Source organism: Pygoscelis adeliae, unplaced genomic scaffold, assembly GCF_000699105.1.
Source record: "Pygoscelis adeliae isolate BGI_AS28 unplaced genomic scaffold, ASM69910v1 Scaffold4, whole genome shotgun sequence".
Taxonomy (NCBI): Eukaryota; Metazoa; Chordata; class Aves; order Sphenisciformes; family Spheniscidae; genus Pygoscelis; species Pygoscelis adeliae.
The window spans coordinates 12,290,847-12,310,460 of NW_008824986.1; the positions used below are offsets into that span (position 1 = coordinate 12,290,847).

Below are 19,614 nucleotides of genomic sequence, written 5' to 3' on the forward strand. Positions count from 1 at the left end.
CCCTACACAGATGAAAGCAAACTGAACAGCTATAATAACCCAGAAACAGCAATAGCTGCTGGGAAAAGTGGTTTATCGAAGCTAAGCTCAGAGATTTACTCATACTTCCAGCTCACACTTTAACTTCAGCTCTCCAGCACTTGAGGAAGAACCATGTTGACTCGCAGAGTCATTCGTTCTATTCCTCATGAATGACCAAGGATTCAAGATGATTCCATGTTTTTGCTTACTCTCCTCTGAAGTCTCACTCTACTCTTAAGTTCCCTGCATGATCTGGTCTCTAGATTAGGAAAAGCAAAACCAAATAAAAAGCCACACACACACCTCTTTGGTATCCTATGTGAATCACAAATTACAGTGGACTGCAAGTCAGCAAATCACAGTCCTGAGATCAAGAAAGCAACAGGCTCATCTGGTACAATTTCTGATTTTGCATGCAATCCTTGGTAAATGTTAATGTTACTGTGAAGAATCACATTACTTTCAGCTTTTCTTCAAGAAGGTCTGCTGAATTTTGCTAGAGAGCAGAGAGATGTAACACCTCATGCTTCAGTTCTTTTAGTCATTTTAATGAAAAAGGCTGGGTGCTGGTGAGAAGCAAAGAGCTCTTACACGGCTTGGAAGTAAGCCTACTGTTTGCAGAGAAACTGATGGAAAGATAAGGACATGTCCTTTCACATTAAGATTTGGTATATTCTCAGACAGGTAAGTGGTAAGCACTGACAAAGATGAATAGCATACCTGCGTGGCTATATCTTTTCATAAAGGCAATAGGCACGTAAATAGCCACCTTGTTTATCCCAATAATATGCATTATAGCTGCTTGATAAACTGGCACCTGAGCCAGCTTATACTCAAACTCTTTTAGCTTGTGGAAATTAACTGTTGATTCTTCCTAGAAAAAGGGGGGAGCACAGACCTTCAGCATTCACCTTCTCTTTTCTGGATAAGGGAACTTTCTCCTGAGTACTGCTTCTAAAGTTGTGTATACTGCCATTCCTGGACAAGATGGGATGCTCTGTAAGGCATGAGGCTGGTGATGCACATGGTCATTCCCCCTGCTGCCACCTGCATTCAATGACAATCATCAAATGCAAATTATATTAGCTTTCCAGTCCCTTTCATTCTGCTCTTTAGGAGTCTTACTAAAAAGCAGTCTCAAGAAGCTAACACAAGAACTCCACTTCTGGGAAATATGTCAGTGCTGGAGGGAAAGGTATGCATATTCCTAACATCTGTAGGATGTGGGGGCTGACCTTGCTCACAAAGGAAGAAATGGTAATGCGGTGGAAGAAGTCAGCTGGGATTCCTCTCCTTATTCCAAGACAGGACTGGGGGACCTCCGCAGAAGAACTTTTCTTGTATATTCTTAAGCTTGTTACAACAGATTGAGCAATTACTGCTGTCATTCATAATGGTATCTGGCTACTTAAAGTAGGAAATTACTATTCAGGACTGGTCTGAAGATGTAATCTCATTTATTATGCCAGCAGAAAAGGGTAACCAATTACTTTTTTCCTATTGATGTTTGTACTTCCTTTCTTGGAGACCCTGTTCTTTCTCCCAACAAATAAGCGCAGATGACCTCATATCCAGTACTCTTACAATGTGCATATCCTACTTTTAATATAAATGGAATCTACAATGGCACGCTGTGTGTAAACTGTAACACTGGCAATATTTTCTTAAAGCTATATTAAAGTGCACAGTAGGTATTAAGATCCTAATTCCTTGGTCACTGCTCCCATTAACCCTGTTTGCTGATTACTTCTTCGATGTAGTAATGATGACTGTTAACAGATTAGAATTCTCCAGGCAATTCAGTTCTGGCATTGATTTTGATCAGAGCAAGATTATGCCCTGTGGTGGAAATGGATGTTTACCTTGATTTGCAATGAGTTCACACCTGCAAAGGCTCATCCTGAATAATGAAACTGTGAAAAATCATTCTTCGTGATGTTACAATCTTGCAAATCTGGCCACTGCTAACGTTAGTTACATTAATAATATTACTACCCAGGTCTTATTTGTATAAAAAGTGCAAATTATTAAAAATACACTGTGAAAGGAACTATTCCTTTTAAAAGCATGAATTCCTTATAAAAATGGGCTCAACCAATACACAGAAGTTGAGTGTTTACATATAATTTTCTATCTTGTCTATGAAGACTGTGAGGTAAGTGTAAACTATAGCTTGAAAGGCAGAGAAAATAGTTTTCTTCTTCACTTCTAAGAGGCCATTATTCTCTCAAACATGTCGAGACGCCTTCATTCATCAAGGAGGTAATTACAAAATATATGACATAACAGTAGCTGTTATTGTCCCTACAACCAAACACTCTGATTACATGCTTCATTTCAGATTTCTGATTAAATTCTCTGATTTCTTTAGCTGTTGTTCTACAGTAATCGCTACAACTGTCTTTCAGCCAATATAATACAAGAAGGAAAAAAAAAAACACCAAACCACACACAAGAAATAACAGCTCTTGTACCAGCACTATGTTGACATTCACTCTGGAAGCTATACAAATCAAATTGAGATGTTACCACAAAGTAATTTCTTCAAACCTTGATTTTTCCTTGCAAAAAGGAACCTCTGGAATCAATAAAGATTTCTGTTTAAAAAAAAAATTAAAAAAAAAATCAATGGCACAATTTAGCCAGAAGTCAACTTTTCAAACTAATTTAAGTAATGAAATTGCAGCTACAAAAATAAAATCACATAAGTATTTTACTTCTTCTACTGCCAGTACAGCACTTTTACACAGAAAAATGTTACTTTTTTACTGATTCTATTCCCATGAATCTATCGAACCCAACATGAAATTGTAAGTTTAATTATCTCCGCGGCCACTCTGTTATTCAACTGATTTTAATTTTTATCAAGTTTGTCTTTCAGTCAGTTGATGCAAAATCCGCTAGCATCACTTTGGACCTTTCTATCTGAGATCAATGGCCGACATGAATCTCCTGAAGTTCAACACAGGGAAGTGCAAAGTCCTGTTCTAGGGGAAGTAAAGCCAGACTCTTCTCAGTAGTACCCAGTGAAAGGAGAAGAGACAATGGGAAATTGCATTTAAACATAAGAAAAAACATTCTCACTGTGACAGAAAAAAATATAGGTTTCCTTATGAGAAAGGTTGTGGAATCTCCATATTGAGAGACATGCAAAACTCAACGGGACACAGTGCTGAGAAGCCTACTCTCACTGACCCTGCTTTGATGATTTCCAGAGGTACCTTCAACCTAACAATTCTGTGAATCAAACTATAAGCTGATAGAAACCAGACTAGCAAGTGATTATTCATTTATTCATAGCAGACACACCAATTTGAAGCTGCATATATGGGTATTCACAACAATCATGGGCTCGATCTACCACTGACTACTGATACTAAGCAGTACAGGCTCCAAGGAGGTTAACAAGGATAAATTAAACTCTCACCAAGCCATCCTTTTTTTCTTCAGCATAAAGATATCAAACCCAGTTTCATTCAACACCCTCAAATCTACAACAGCAATCCCTTAGCTGAAAAACACAGCTTAAATAGTTCTGACCAATTCAGAATTAACACATTTAAAAATAGTCACTAAATAAAGCTGAGGCCAAAACTCTAGGAATTGCAATCTGCTTGCAAATGTTTTGAGTAGAATAAGAGCCTAAAGGGAATTATATCACGATGAATTAATCACTTCCTCTAAGAAAGGAAACAGGGTCAAGAATTTGGCATTTCATTCACACAGGATTTTTGGTGTTTCTAGATGAAATGTGTTGCGTTACTATTGTTTACCCATACTTGCTTGTACAGGGACTTCATTACTACAGTCATGTCAGCATATAAGATATCTGACTGTCTAGGAACTTTTTTTTTTTTACCTAAACAACCTATTTTACTGAACATTTGAAGCAAGTCTGTATCGCAGAGTTGCTACTTTTTTCTAAGAAACCTTCAGGAGATAATCCATTCAGAAATCATTTACCTGGAAAGCAGATCAGAATACAATACTATGGGTTTTGCTGCTGTTGCAAAGCTGTATTTACATCAGAATGGTCTATTGCTTGTTGAGCTGAGATATGAAATAGGTCTCTGGGCACACCCTTTCTCTGTACACAATATGGCTTTGGACATTCCTTTAGCAATTTAATAATAAAAAAAAATATTTTCTTATGACTACCCAATAAACAGTCAACAAATGTGAAAGAGAAGGCAGGTTATGACAGTAAGAGCCCCACGCTCTGAGAGCACTATGCTGTGCTCCCCTCAACCCTCTCTACCATCGCAGTTCACAACATTCATAGGCAGACACAGGAACACAAGACCGTTCTGTAGCTGGATGCAGTACAGCGGTATTCCTGACTGCCAGCTCAGTGTTGTCTAGTTCCTACCTACTTACTGCTCTGCTAAGTAACATATGAACATAAGCAAATATTTAAGGTCAGATCTAATCAGGAAGTTGACCCAGTTTTGGCAACGGGTCAAGACTCACTCATTAAACTATATTAATGTAAACACCTAATACTTTTGCAGCACTTTTTTGCTTGCTGTTGGTGGCCTATCCTCATTTATACAGATGAATTCTGGGTCAAAGACTGAGTTAAAATGCTGGTCTTTTAAAAGGTCAGGTCTTTCTCCCTCTGATTTAGAGCTCTGTACTCAAAACTTGGTATCACCAACTTGGGAAGATGATCTGGATTCATATTTTAAGCCAAAATCTTCACATCTAAAAGCTTAGGGAAATTAATTTCAGACAGCAACTGGAACAAGACTTTGATTTCTGTAAATCTGTGCTTCTAAAATATGCTTTCCTTAATAGCTGTTTTTTCTATCTTTTGTAATATCCCTCAGTTTCCACCTCTTCATTCCCTAAACTGCCTACTAGTCTTCCTTCATCGTACACACAAAGTATGCTCAACTCCTTCTCCACCTGAAGAAATCTACCTGCAGTTCTGGTAAATGGTGCTTTAAGTCAATTACCAGTCAGCATACAAATAGTCTAACAATATCCAGTAAAGTAGATGATAGGTGTTCATTCTTGGTCAAAGACTCCATCCGTTCACTGCAAAACTGTAGCTTCTTCCATAAAGATCCTTCAAAGGATCTTACATAAAATTATTTTTTGGCAGTAGTAATTAAACTATTTGTAACTGACAGTCTCTTTCGTTAAATAAATCAGAAAAAGTAAAACTCTACCAGATACTAAGGCCAGCCTTTCAAAGATTTCAGACCTAAGGAATGGAAATCTGCTTCAGTTCATTTGCTCCACTTCTAAAATTGCTAGATTTTAAATGCATCCTGAAATTAATTTCCTTGCTTTGCATTACAGAGTGCCTTATGGGATTTTCAGAAGACTAGAGCATATATTGTGATAGCATCTATTTTACAGGGCATCTATTTGTCTTCAAACACTTGTCCTTCATAGCATATTCCACAAGTGATACTATCTGACAGGAACCCCACATCTAAGCTTACCCTTACATAGGCAACTTACAGCATGTACAATTACAACATGCACTGATGATCATTCTGTATCACTTGCCAAGAAACTATAAACAGGCTTTAAAAGAGAGTATGAGTGATACTCTCACAGCTCCTTGTGTTAGCTGGCAGTCAGCTCTCTTTGCACCAGTCCCCACAAATAGTCTAAGAACCAAGGGAGACTGTAACTTCTCACCTACTGCTGCTCATTCCAGCACACCATGCATCCCTCCCTCCTCTTCCTCGTCGTATCTAGTTCTACCACATAATTCTTTCAGACATGATCAGATGTTTTCCAATGTTTTCGATACCTGGAGAGTTCCACAGTGCAGTAGCCCAAAGAAGCATCTCCTGAACTCCTTATTAGCATACTTGGTGAGAAAAACAAGTAAATGTGCTACCCATGATACACGTAAGTACAGAAAATGAAGTTAATGTGACAGCAAAAAAACAAATTATGCAGCAAATTATTGGAACGCATAGTAAACTGTAATATTAAACTGTAGCTTAATAGAGAAGAATTGTACTGACATGATGAATTCAGAGCAATTTGAAATGAGGCACCAAGCTCAGAAAAGAAATGTCCAACTAGGTGGCTCAAGATCAGATCAGAGAGTATTTATCCTAGAGTGAACCCAAAAACCGTACAATAACCAGCCTAATATTAAGCTGCAGGAAAATCCTACTATGTAAGATGCTTAAAATTAATATAAGAATTTTTTTAATTCATCAGGAATCCTGTGTACATAGCAATGAACTGATGTACTATAAATGATGCAAGAAGGCTTTCCATCTTCAGTGTCTATGAATCTATGTGTGGACCTGAAAGACGAAGTCTGTTTCCAGTCTGAATTCTGTATGATTTCAGCATACATGGCTTCCAGGCCAAACCTTCCAAAAACAGGTAGAGGATGGAAGATGCTCCCAAACTCCATATGCAAACTCTGAACATTTTTTGCGTATTAAGGGTTCAAGAGTTTAACTGGGCTCTACTGTTCAAAACATGGGGAAAAAAAACAAACCCACAATATTTGGTAGAACTAGTTTATATTTGTGACATTACCAGGACCATAAAATGAAAAGAGAATTTGACCCTTTAGTTCTCCCTCTACTTAAAACCACCTGACTGGTGATATAGCAACATCACAGCTACCTTACTGGTCATATTCTTTTCTTCTCCTCTGCCTCTCTGTCACGACCACCACTTCCTCTAGCAGCATAATTGTAGTGTATCACCAGCTACAGATCTCCTGCAGTTCATTTGTTCTGCTTGTAAAACTGCTGGATTTGAACATGCATCTTTTGCTGCTCCAATTAATGGAGTAAGAACACAGGGGGGTTTAAAACCAAAGTCAGCATCAGCTGATAAAGTACTACTGTGGTTCAAAGAAATCATCACTCTTTGTGAATGGAAGTTCTAACCAACTGTGATGGGTGACTTGCCATGTATCTTCTGTCCACCCCAGAATCCTTGTGATGATAGACACCTGCCAGGGATCTGGAAGGCAGTTTATTATCTAACCAGAGACAGGCAACAAACAAACTTAACTTTTTATATCTCCGACTCCTGGAAAATAAAGGTCTAATCTCCTATATAATGAAGGAATGGGCATGTTAATGACTTCATGTATTTTAAAACATTTCCCTTGTTTTAGGAAAACATTTCCTTGTGCTTAGGAAAAGAACTGAATTTTGACTGGTGTCAGTCAAAACTGAAATCTGGAGATGTCAGCATCTCTTATAGTTATAATGTATGACACTGATTTAGGGAGAACAGCTACATCTGTTGTCACTGTGTGCACTTCTCCCAGAACTCTTTAGAGTTCCCAAGGCATTCTTCTCCCTTCTTCCTTTGCAACAAATGTAAGCTGCAACTCAAGAACTTTACTTCTGTGCTTTACAGAAATGTGAGCTCTCATATCGAAAATATGCTCAGTATTTCTGTCACCTTAATTAAACACGTACTTGACATATAGTCTTCTATTCATAAGTAGAATCAGTCTTCCTAGCGTCTGAAAAAGCCCCGATGATTTGTAGGCTGAACACTTTCCCTGAAGAAATTTAGATATATTCGCTAAACAAAGATATTTGTCTGATTATAGCAATGGTAATTTAAGATTAAAACAAGGACAAGAAAACTGACTTTATTCCTCAGGATCCCATGGTAATCATAAAAATTCCAAATTTTGTCACCAAACTAAATTCAGACCTCTCTATCCACATCAATACTGGACAATGAAATACTCACTGCTTGTAGCCTATATAAAGAATAGCATATTGTGAAATCTTCTTTGAACTAGTAAATGCATAAAGCTACTTAAAGTAACAAACAATTGATATTGAAAAGAACCCTTCTGACTTCTTTTTCAGTTTTTAATCACTGAATATCTGGTCTACCTGGAATTGCTCCACTGGATCTAAACCTGGTATTATAAGCATTTATTTCCCATGCACCTAACAACATATTGGGCATTAATTAACAGGAGGCTTCTGCGTGATAGTCACTTTTCAACAACAAATATTAAGAGTTAGATACTATTGATTTTCAGATAAATAACACTACAAGACTCTTGGTTCATATTTTGTTTGTGGAAAGATCTTGTCAGCCTGATGCAAATGTCAAAATGACATCAGTCATGAGATAAAAAGGAAGAAATCAACTACAAAAAGCTTTCTGTCCACCCCATTAGTATAATGTATGCCTGCAAATTCAGTGATCTTTTCAGCTACCAGCTATGCATGTGGCTTATCCAATTAACTGTTCTGTGTTCATTCACCATATTTTTCCTCTTATCCATCAGTTTTCATGTGTTGCATTCAATTAAATACTCTTTATTCATATATTGCATTTTTCACTAATTGGTATGCTGGGTAATCATTACACTTATTAATTCCAGGCAATAAAAGGTTTATACTGATTTCGGCATAATTTGTTCTGTTTGTTTCATTAAATACACCAAATCGTTCTGTCTGTATGCCCATCCATTTTGTTGTTCATGTTTCGGTTTTTATCTGTTGCTTGCTGCTGCTGTTTGAATCTTGCTGCAAGGAAAGAAAACAAAATTTGCGACAGCTAAGGTGATTTATTGTTTAGGACTATAAAGTTTGTACCATATCCACAAACATCTACTACCCCCTTATCTGTTTCTGGGACTCAAACAAGAAAAAGGGAGCAAGATCAGCTTAGAATTTCATTCATCTCATTACCCAACTTGTTTGCAATATGTAATTCTGCACAATTAGACAATTTAAAGTTATTACTTTAAAAAAAGATCAGAAAAACACATTCCAGAGATATGACTTACTGGTACTCAATTGGCAGTTCTCGAAAACGGAACAGCAGAAGGCAACAAACAATACCAGCCAAAAAAAAAAACAAAAAAGCTCACAGTAATCAAGTTATTTTACAGATGAAGTTTTATTAGACACCTGACATAAAACACTCTAGAAGTCAGCTCCTCAAGACAAAGAAAGGAACCTTTGTAAACATCTGAGTTAATACAACCAATTAAATCAGACATACAAGTTTTCATAAAGCCACCTAAACGTCTGTCAGGATACAGCATTAGCTAGGAGTAACTGATCAAACCATCAGACCTAGACTGAGGACCACGTCAAAGCCAAATGGAGTGACAAGTGACTATGCTGTCCTAGGAGCAGACAAGAAACCACAGACGCTCCAAACTGTGCCAAATTTACCTGTTTCCTGCCCATCTGCTCCTCTAAATAAGATACTATTGATACACGGGTTCCCCTATTACATGCTACTTCTGTGCTGTCATACTGACAGACAAGTCAGGACATTCTACCTATTCTCCTCTGCTTGCTTGAGCTGGGAACACGGCTACCATTTACTGCTGCCTGTGCCCAGGCAAAGGAGTCCAGCGGCAGTAGACATCTGAACACGGAAGTATAAGAACCCCTCAGAATAAAGGCCCACACAGACAAGGATCATTTCTTTAGCCACAGCCAGCAGTGGATACTGTCAAAAGCGTAAGAAAACAGGGAATAAAATAATCATCCTTCTACTGGCACGTTATGATAGCTTCCCGTGCTGAAGGGACTTCTTGAACCTGACTTTGTACCCGGTTCATTAGGATGAATAGCACCAAAATAATGCAACATGATCTCTGTGTATTCCTTTCTACCCTTTCCACCTTCAAGCATACAACCCCCCATGAAGAAAAGCACCTTACTAATGGACTTTTTTTTTTTTTTTTTTTTTTAACAAAATCATTAAGATAAAAGCAGTGGAACTGTCTTTGTGACTTGAACTTTGGTTTAACAGATCTAGTATTTGAAAGAATTAATGAAATCTTGTCAAAACTATGCAGGCCAAACATGCCCTGTCACATTTCATATTTCAGTGGAATATAACAAAAGAAGTGTTTACTATATAGCCAAAAGTTGCATACAGAGGTCTGCATTAGGGAACAGATAGCCCCTCAGAACCACACTGTTTTCTTTAATCTTGAACAGTGCTTCACTCTACTGATAGTCCTGCTACGGCTCTCAGCGAAGTCAGGTGGTTCTCAAGATAAGGAAGGGTCACGGGCTCACAACTTTATTTCCAGAAGGAAATTTCTGGCAGTGGTGACCCAAGACAGAAGTGCAGGCCCCTCCCCCAAAAATCAGGTTAATGATCTAACAAAAAAAGACCAATTCCAAAACATAGATAGGACAGCTTTTTAAAAAAAGGCACCACATTTAAATGAACTTACAGGAAGAGTGGATACTTGGAAAGCTTTTTCTGCCTTCAGACACCAGATCTGGATCACCTGTGCAGTGCATTTCAGAGTTCATTACTCCATCTGGAAAGCAGCGGTAAAAGAAATCGGGACGCGGTCTACAAAAAACACCATGGATATTAAAAATATAAAAGCTGTAGTAACAAATAAACCTCAAAGTGATTATTACATTTACTGCTTATTACATACAGAGTTCATTCCCTCCTGCCTTAACACAGCAACAGAAATGCTTCATTTTCCTTGAATAGTCAATTCAAGGTCACTTTTTTTTTTTTTTTTTTTTTTTTTTTTTACAGGCAGGCTCTCTCAGGGAAGCTTCCAGTGCAGCACTGAAGTGGGAGTTGTCTCTGAAAACAAACATGCAAGGCTACTCTTGCCTACAGCAATCAATCTTGCACAGCACTTCGAGTGACACAGCAATGTAGCATAGAAACCCCAGAAGGCTGCACAAGTCTTGCCAACACATCTACCTGAGAACAGGACTACAACTTAGGCTACAAGATTGGCACCAAAACAACCACCAAATTCTAATGCCAGCCCTGATGCTGACTCTCTAACTGCATCGAACAAACCTCTGAGTTTCTTTTGACCCTGCTCTGAGCTGAATGATAGCACGTAGGCTTGACTGGTGTCATAGTGATCCTAAGCTAATAAACCATGTAGAGAAGCAAGGTGAATGACCACAGATTCAGAGACAAGCTGACACAGCAACTAGTTGGCTTGGAGTGCAAGCAAAATGAGCTCATGTCTGCCTGAAGATGATGGTGCAGATGTTCTTAATTATATTTCAAAAGCACTCTTAAAATAGAAGCGCCAAGTACCATTATTGTCAGGGCATCAGTACTGTAGCAGAGAGAGTTAATCAGAAACCAAGCACAAATACTGCTTCCTCAATGCTGCAAAACAGATGAACAACAAACACAGCATTGGATTCTATTAAATAGTGTATGAATTCAAGTTTTTCAGCTGAAATTATTCAAAATTTTGATAAAGAGCCAAAAGATGAATAAAAAAATATTTTCCAGAGAGTTTTGTTTGCTAGTATTTTTCTGAGCTCTTCATTCAAATTTTTGCTTCCCTAAAAAATGGCCTACCTAGGAGTCTGCTTATTGCTTAGCTCCAAGGTTTGTTCTGCCATGGGTCTTGATGTTACCTGGAAATACCATTCAGTAATACGCTTCACACAAAATGCAGGCACTAGGTTATATAGAGACTCAGTGGATTCCTATTTAATCAGACTAGTGGCACTGGCATCTAAGTTCCCACATGCTGTGACTCTTCCTTTCTGTGTTGTCAATTTAATGAACTGATTTCAGCTCACACCTTTCCTTTCAAACTCCTCGTTTGTCTGGATCTGCCAACCGGTCAAACAAATAACAAAACACAAGGGCATAGATTCCTACCACAGTTGGATGTCACATAATGAAGTTGTACAACACCTGCACCAGGGAAAGGACAGCTTCACAGGGGCCCTTCCTAATTCAACAGGCTTTGGAGCAGCAGCTCTCTTTTTATTAAGATGTATTGTATTTGTCAACTCTGTCTTCATTTCTCTTAACAGTTAAAGCCATCATTTTTAACATGGCAAGACTTACCTTCCCACAATTAATTTAATAGTATTTGTGCAGACGCCATTCAGAGCTAGAGCCAAGGAAACAGCTACAAAACAGAATGAACAAACAGAACAAAAATAACCTAAATACCAAGCTATAAACTGCAGCATTACAGCATTTGATTTATAAGACTGAAACCTTTACTGGACTGAAAACTGAATGTTCTTTGCAGCCCACTGTTTTTCTTACTACCCAGACTAAGGACAGACCCCAGAGCATGATAATAATCACATGACTAACTTTGTTCTGCTTTTACTCTTGAGAAATCTTATTTCCTTCTGCAAAGCCAGTTTTCGTATCATGCCATTTGCACAGGCATAAATCATCAGATGGAACCAATTATTAGAGAATCAAGTACTGTGTTTATCAGTTTTGTAATTTACTAGATGAAAATCTTACGCTTTTTCGGTCAAGAAGAATTCCTGTACAGACCTATACGTAAGATATATATACACGTATGTGTGTGTGTGTGTGTTCATGTATGTGTATGTATATATATGACCCAATTAAACAGTCCACTTTCAGGCTAACAAATTGCTTTTTGGCTAAAATTAGAATTGGATGATTTTTTTATTTCTCTTTCAAAAGGATGTGGATGTTTTGACTAAAAATCCTGACATTTTCCCCTCACATTTGCTCCCAAGATTAACCAATTTTCCTAATAAAACTGAAGTAATAAACAGGAACTGTCATACTAGGTATGACAGAATCATCTTCTTTATTTGTACTTGCATGCTGAGTCCCTAGACTTTCCGAAGAACCTCATCTAAAGCCTGTGGAGATCTCTTCCTTGATTTCACTGGCATACACTCCTTTTAGATTAAAATTGGTTTAATGTTGCAGTCCACACCATAGCTCCCTGTTACAACACAAGAGCCATTGAATTTTATTTCCCATTAGAAAAAAAACCTATCAGGCAAATCTCTGATTTCTAGCAGAACAGTTACAGTAATATAACTTTTGATTATGACAGCTATATGAGCTATTTTCTCATTGGACTGCTGCCCCAGATGCTGTACTTCAGCAGCACTCATCCTGTCTCCATAAAAATCTTTGCCTGAGGATATTATAGATCAGAAAAATTTGTGTTATAGCACCTGTTTTTCTTTAAGTTAAAAAAAAAAGGAGGTCCTCCATCAAAGCAAAAACAAGTTTTTTTTGAGACCATAGCAATAGCTGCCAGCAAAAATAAAGGAACAAGTCAATCCTAGAGACACTGATATTGTTCGGAAAAGTCTTCCACTTTCAACACCTATGTTCACAGTAACCACTCAATCCCATGCTCTCTTTTTGTCTTAATTGTTTTCTCTTAAATTATTTATGGTGATTGCATGGTGAACTGAAATTTTCCACAAAGTCAAATGCATATGACCAGCAGTGTCACAGCACTACATTCTCCTTTTTAAAAAATGGGAGATGTAGAGGTATCTGCTTTCTAAGACATGCAGTGAAGTTTACTCTTTTCATTGGCTTTTGTCTTGATTGTTCATTGCACAGCTGACTGAACCATGGTTTCACTGTTGCATATTCCTTACAATGGCAATCCAAGTATCAAACGACAGTGTGAATATGTGAATATAAGCTGATAAACAAATTGCATTTGCTCTCATTTTGTTCCCTGTAGGAAAATTCATACTGCCCACCAAAAGTCATATAATCTAGTCAGTAGAGAGAGGGTGGAAGGATTAAGGGCACCTACATTAGGAAGCTAACTACTCCATACCCTAGATGCACTGAACCACCTTCTTTATATTAATGGCTATATGAGGGGCAAAGCAGTTCCACATCCTTTTAACCTTTGATCTCTTCTGCATATGATGTCTAATGAAATTCACCTTTTGGGGAACATCCTGATCATTCATTATGAACGTTATGTGCCAGATCTCAGCAAATCAGCAAAGCTCCACCACAGTTAATGAATCTTCACATCAGCGTCACATCGCCAGACACATTAACATACTGAATCATATTAAAGTACAGTACACCTGAACATAATTAAGCCACAAGAAATTCCACGCTTATGGCACATACTGAGCAGGGATACCCTGTAGAACAGAACGTCAAGGCTGGGGTTTCCCTAAAGTCTGAGTAGCAAGGAGAACACTGGGGAAACTGGCAAGTTTTCTCCTGGACATTATAGAGGGAATCATAACAGAAGACAAGAACAGCAGAAAAAATGAATGTCTCTTTAGAACAAAAATGTGAGAATAGGTGATGGACAAACTAATCCAAAGCTCCTTTCCTTCTTAAACAACAGAAAGTGAAACTCAGCACTGTGACTGTATGCATTTTATGAATCAGAGTTATTTCTACTGAATGGACTTGTCAGTAAAATATCACTGTAAAACATTTCAGAACTTACTACAACTGACTGGCAGCAGCTAGGATCTCTTCACACTTATGTTAGAGCAACTGGAGAAAGAACAAGCTATGGGAACCCAGCCTTGTCTAAAAAAAAGTTTCAAAGGCAGATAGTACCATTTACATCGTATCTAGCTAAGGCAAGGCTGAATGTCAGTTTGACCTTACAGTCCAAGGGCTGATAAATTAAAGTGTAAATTAGCCAGTAAAACAGAATTCCAGAATTAGGCATATTTCAAACATATTGCCAACAAACACATTTGCAGTTCTTAGTGCTTCAAAGTATCCTCTGCCAGTGAAAGTGCTTTAGTCAATTTTGGTCTCTGGCAATATCTATGTAAGAAGGATCTGGGCATATATCACTAAAAGATTTCAAAAGATAGGTGCAGACAGAATTAGCTGGAACAGTTTAAGACTTACCATCCCCACAGTCTACATGCCTCTCTGCTTGAAGTTGCTGCCTAGAACTGTAATTAGACCTCACCCATAACACAGCCATAGCAGTTCACAGTCCACGATTAAGTGCACATCCAATTCCACTGGCAGTTTAAGATGAAACATCAGCTTGTGAATAAAAAGGCTGAGCCATGAGCACAGATTCTGCAATGGGGAACAGTAAACTCCAGGAGAAGGTCAGAGAAAACAATGAGAGGAGTAATTTCCTACACTAAGCAGCTGAGTCTCACAGGACTTTCTAGTCAAACCCTTAATTTAGAATAGCTGCAAGTGTAAATAAGAGGTAAATAATAGATTGGCTGTGACAGAAAAATATACATCTGAACAGTCTCTCAGATGGTCTTGACTTTGATGATCAAATTTTGGCCCTTACTAGCTAGACTGTGGAATTAAGGCACAGAATTTGTACATTTAGAAACATACATAAAAACAAAGGCTTTTGTGAGATGTCTTGCAAATATAACTGCACTGAAAACTACTGTAATGGACTGTAACGAAGACAGGTTTTATTCAAGGCTTAGACTACAACTGGAATCAATCTCTGAGAGCTATCACACATTTTCTATCTTGAAGTATGACATACATTACCTAAGAAAGCCTCTTTAATTTCAGTCTTGTCTGTTCGCCGGATTATTTTCACCACAAAAATGACTGCTAGTGGTGTAAGAAATGAAATTGCCTGTAAGAGATAACAAATATCATGTGTGAGAGCATCAATTCCTTTTCAGTCCAACTGATTAATAATTAGTTCCAGTTAGCTCCATTTAAACTGGAAGGCTGAGTGATCTTTATCAAAGTCCTGACCTTAGGCAAAGTGGGGTGATTTGTCTTTGCAACTACAGGGCAACGAATACATTAAAATTGTAATATAACTGTGGGTTATAATTGATTTGTAATTGCCTGGAGCGGCATTTAAAATGTCAGCTTCATAAATGAAAAAACAACAGCATATAAAGTCCACAAAATTCATACACTGATCCAAACAGATCTTGTACATTTTTTCCACACTAAGCATTGCTCCAGAAGGCAGCCAATCCAGGCTCTGCTCTCAGTAAGACCCTATTCAACAAGACCCTGGAGTCAACAGACTCCAGCACCAACTTCCTGACATTTTAAAATGCTCTATTTTACCTTTTGTTTTCTTTTTAACTGTCGTTCTTGAATGAATTGTGAAGATCGTGTCTTTATGATTCTTCTGTTTGCAAGTGTTTGGAAGTGGAGAGAACTGCTTGATTTTGTGCAAAAACAGAAAAACAACACCTGAACATCTGCAAGTATACTCATTGGATAAGCAGAACCATATTCTTTTATTGTCAGTGCTATAGGACAGGATTCCTCTTACAAGGAACCTGAAATGGTATCTGCACATCAATGCACATACTTGATTTCCATGAACAGCATCTCCATTATCATAGAGCAATTTACCTGGACAAGCTCGAGAAGTGGGCCCATGTGAACCTCATGAGGTTCAACAAGGCCAAGTACAAGGTCCTGCACCTGGGTCGGGGCAACCCCTGGTATCAATACAGGCTGGGGGATGAAGGGATTGAGAGCAGTCCTGCCGAGAAGGACTTGGGGGTACTGGTGGATGAAAAGCTGGACATGAGCCAGCAAGGTGCGCTCGCAGCCCAGGCGGCCAATCGTATCCTGGGCTGCATCCAAAGAAGCGTGGCCAGCAGGTCGAGGGAGGTGATTCTGCCCCTCTACTCTGCTCTGGTGAGACCCCACCTGGAGTACTGCGTCCAGCTCTGGAGCCCTCAGCATAAGAAAGCTGTTGGAGCGGGTCCAGAGGAGGGCCATGAAAATGATCAGGGGGATGGAACACCTCTCCTCTGAAGAAAGGCAGAGAGAGTTGGGGTTGTTCAGCCTGGAGAAGAGAAGGCTTCGGCAAGACCTTACTGCAGCCTTTCAATACTTAAATGGGGCTTATAAAGAAAGATGGGGACAAACAAGCCTGTTGCGCCAGAACAAGGGGGAATGGTTTTAAACTAAAAGAGGGTATATTTAGACTAGATATAAGGAAGAAATTTTTTACGCTGAGGGTGGTGAAACACTGGCACAGGTTGCCCAGAGAGGTGGTGGATGCCCCATCCCTGGAAACATTCCAGGTCAGGCTGGACGGGGCTCTGAGCATCCTGATCTAGTTGAAGATGTCCCTGCTCATTGCAGGAGGGTTGGACTAGATGACCTTTAAAGGTCCCTTCCAACCCAAACTGTTCTATGATTCTATGAATTTGGAATATGGTTGATGATTCACTGTAAATGTGCCAGTTATCCAAAAAGCATCCTACTTCGTGCAGTGTCTGCATACTGCAGTCTGTCCTCACAGAGCAGGTATTTTTTTACTTTCTCCAGAAAGACATACCAGTTTCTCACAAGCACAATACCAGGGAATTTTTCATTAGTAGCCTGCCATGGAAACTATGATTTTGTTCCTAGCTGGTCCTTCCATCATCCCTTCTGTCTCAGATGTTCAATTGCAGAGGTAAAAGGCAACTTGTAGGGAAGGTAGTCCATTTATGCTTCTTGCTGGTTCCAGTCTAAGTTAACCAGTTCCTTTCTGGAATCTACAAACCTCTTCACAATCACATGTTCAAAAACAAATCAAGGTCTTTCAAAAGCATTTATTCTCTTGAAGAAAAGTGAAAATGACTGTTTTTTTAAACAAGGCTCTAATTAAGCTGAATGTGGCACAAGGGGCGCCAGGGCTTAAGTAAGGTTATGCTATCTTTACTGATGCTCTCTCTATCCTCAGCAATAGTGTAATTTCTGCTTTCAGAGACGAAGAGTGAAATAAAAATGGTTAAAGCAAAACCTAGAATTATTAGTTTCATTCTAAAAAGTAAGGAGTGCCACCAGGAAAGAAAAGATTTCTGCATTCCATTGTTGAAGAACATGTAGAAATATAGCCAGGCTGACAGGCTTATAGTGGTGGTTTAATGGAGATAGAAATCTTTTGAACAATCAAGAGCAGCAGAAAATATCAACAAAGAATAGAATTCAAGTGGCACCTTGTTCCAAACCTTTCACAATCAATCTTCAGAAATCTGGTAAAACTGCAGATTTCCTCATATTTCACAAGCATATGGATTTTTGAGGGAGATGAAGAACTATTCATGTTTGCAGTGCTTTGCTGTTCCTTACACAAAAGCATTAGCTGGAAGGTGTTTTTTATTCTGCAGCAAAATGCACGCATAAAGAAAGTTTGGCTTGCTGAAGACTCCTTTTTCTTTATTTTGCAAAAAGATTCTGTATGGCTCATACCCATAACAGATTTGGCAACAGCCTAATGAGCAATACTCTCCTCAGATGCATCTCAGTAATGTTTTCTTTTTCAGCAGTGAAATATTCCAACATTGCTTTGTTTTTGTGAAACATGGACAAAATCTCTCTCATTCATTATTCATCCTGGCAAGCCAGAGATATGCTTCACTGAAGACACATGAAAAGATGCTTTGACGTAAGGGTGCTAGGATCTGGCCTCATCTGCCATGCCCATTCCTGCAAAATCCACACTTTGATTGATGAAGCTTTTGCAAAGACTGACCTACTTGTTTCAAAAGCCTGAACTATACCCGTAATTTCTTAGCATTTCTGTAGTAGTCTATCTTACTGTACTCTTGTAGTTATATGTGTAGATTATAATGATTGTTAATCATTGCTAGTGAAGGTTATCAAAATGATGAATTTTGATAACCAGACAAACCACCAAAATCAGACAGCCAGTCTGCATGTCAGCATGAGCTGGGCTGGGGAGAGTCAGAAGAACGGTGCCAGCAGAGCAGCTCTATGATATATTAAGTATGCTCCCAATGACCTTAGGATTGTTGGCAGAAGCTGAAACAAAGGTTTTGTCTCCATGAAAGAAAAAAAAAACACCACCAAAAAGTATTTGGAGGCAAATATCTCAGAGCCTAACGTGCCTAGAACAAATCGGATTTCAAAATTTAAGCACTTAACCTAATAAGAGCATGGCAAGGTCTTGTCAGGTCACCCAACCAGCTAATTCAAAAAGCTTCTCTAATCATTTCTCTAGGAGCCCTCTAACCTAACACTAGCTTAAATCTTAAACTGTAAAATCAACATTCCTAAATTCAGTCACCTGGTAATGCTGCTTTCTAGAAACTCCCCACCATTTCCTACATTTTGCCATGTTGGACATTTCTGGTTTGGAAAACAATTGTCGTTAGAATAAAAGGAACATCCTATACTTCTGAAAGGTTTCCTACTGCTTATCAAATGAAAGTGTACTTAGTTTACAGCCATCAAATGACCAATAAACCTTTAGTACTTACAAACATAAGACGCGTAGGTATGTTGTCTGATTGCACCAAAGGATTTTTATACAGCCAGATCTCTTCTGGCTGGATAACCCGCTGGAATGGATCCAAAAATTCTGTAAAACTGAAAATAACAATTAAAGATTTTTTTTTTCCCCCCCAATTTGAAATGATCGCCAAAAACCCCAGAAGAGTCCTGCTGATTTAAAACTTCCCCCAAAGTTAATTATGGTATAGCATGCATGAATTATCTTTATAATACATTGCTATCCTACCTCACTGCTTTTTAGTAATACAATCTTCATAAATATACACCTAGGAAAACAAATTTTTAAAAGTCTATATTCTACAACTTTATAAAAGTTCCATGAACTTTACTGTGGAGAATAAATAGTCATTTTATTTTTTGTGGGAAAAGTGTGCAAAGAATATTGTGGGATTAGAAAAATCACATGTAGCAGACGTTTTACACTGAAGAAATTATATACCAGGTATCAAATACGAAATGTGTCTTTCAAACGTCAAGATCCAGACTTTGAAGTATGACAGTTGTATTTGCAGGATCACAAATTCCTTCTACTGATAGAAAGAACAGGTAACTTCAGAGAATATCTCCAAAAGAGACTTACTCCTAAACCAGTATGGGCTCGTAGAAACACATTTTTTCTTTTTTCAG

The 19,614-nt window shown here is 38.4% G+C and overlaps 1 protein-coding gene across 1 annotated transcript in view; it reads right to left on the reverse strand.

Annotated features, from left to right (window-relative positions):
• The window catches only part of PPAPDC1A (phosphatidic acid phosphatase type 2 domain containing 1A), a gene marked incomplete at its 5' end in the record, with an annotated part of 39,193 nt that extends 20,120 nt beyond the window's left edge, over positions 1-19,073 (reverse strand). Inside the window, 4 exons of the mRNA XM_009325896.1 lie at positions 10,202-10,326; positions 11,824-11,887; positions 15,247-15,337; positions 18,954-19,073. Coding sequence (XP_009324171.1) covers positions 10,202-10,326; positions 11,824-11,887; positions 15,247-15,337; positions 18,954-19,073 — 400 coding nt within the window. The remainder of the gene's footprint in view (positions 1-10,201; positions 10,327-11,823; positions 11,888-15,246; positions 15,338-18,953) is intronic.
• Positions 19,074-19,614: the final 541 nt, after the last annotated feature.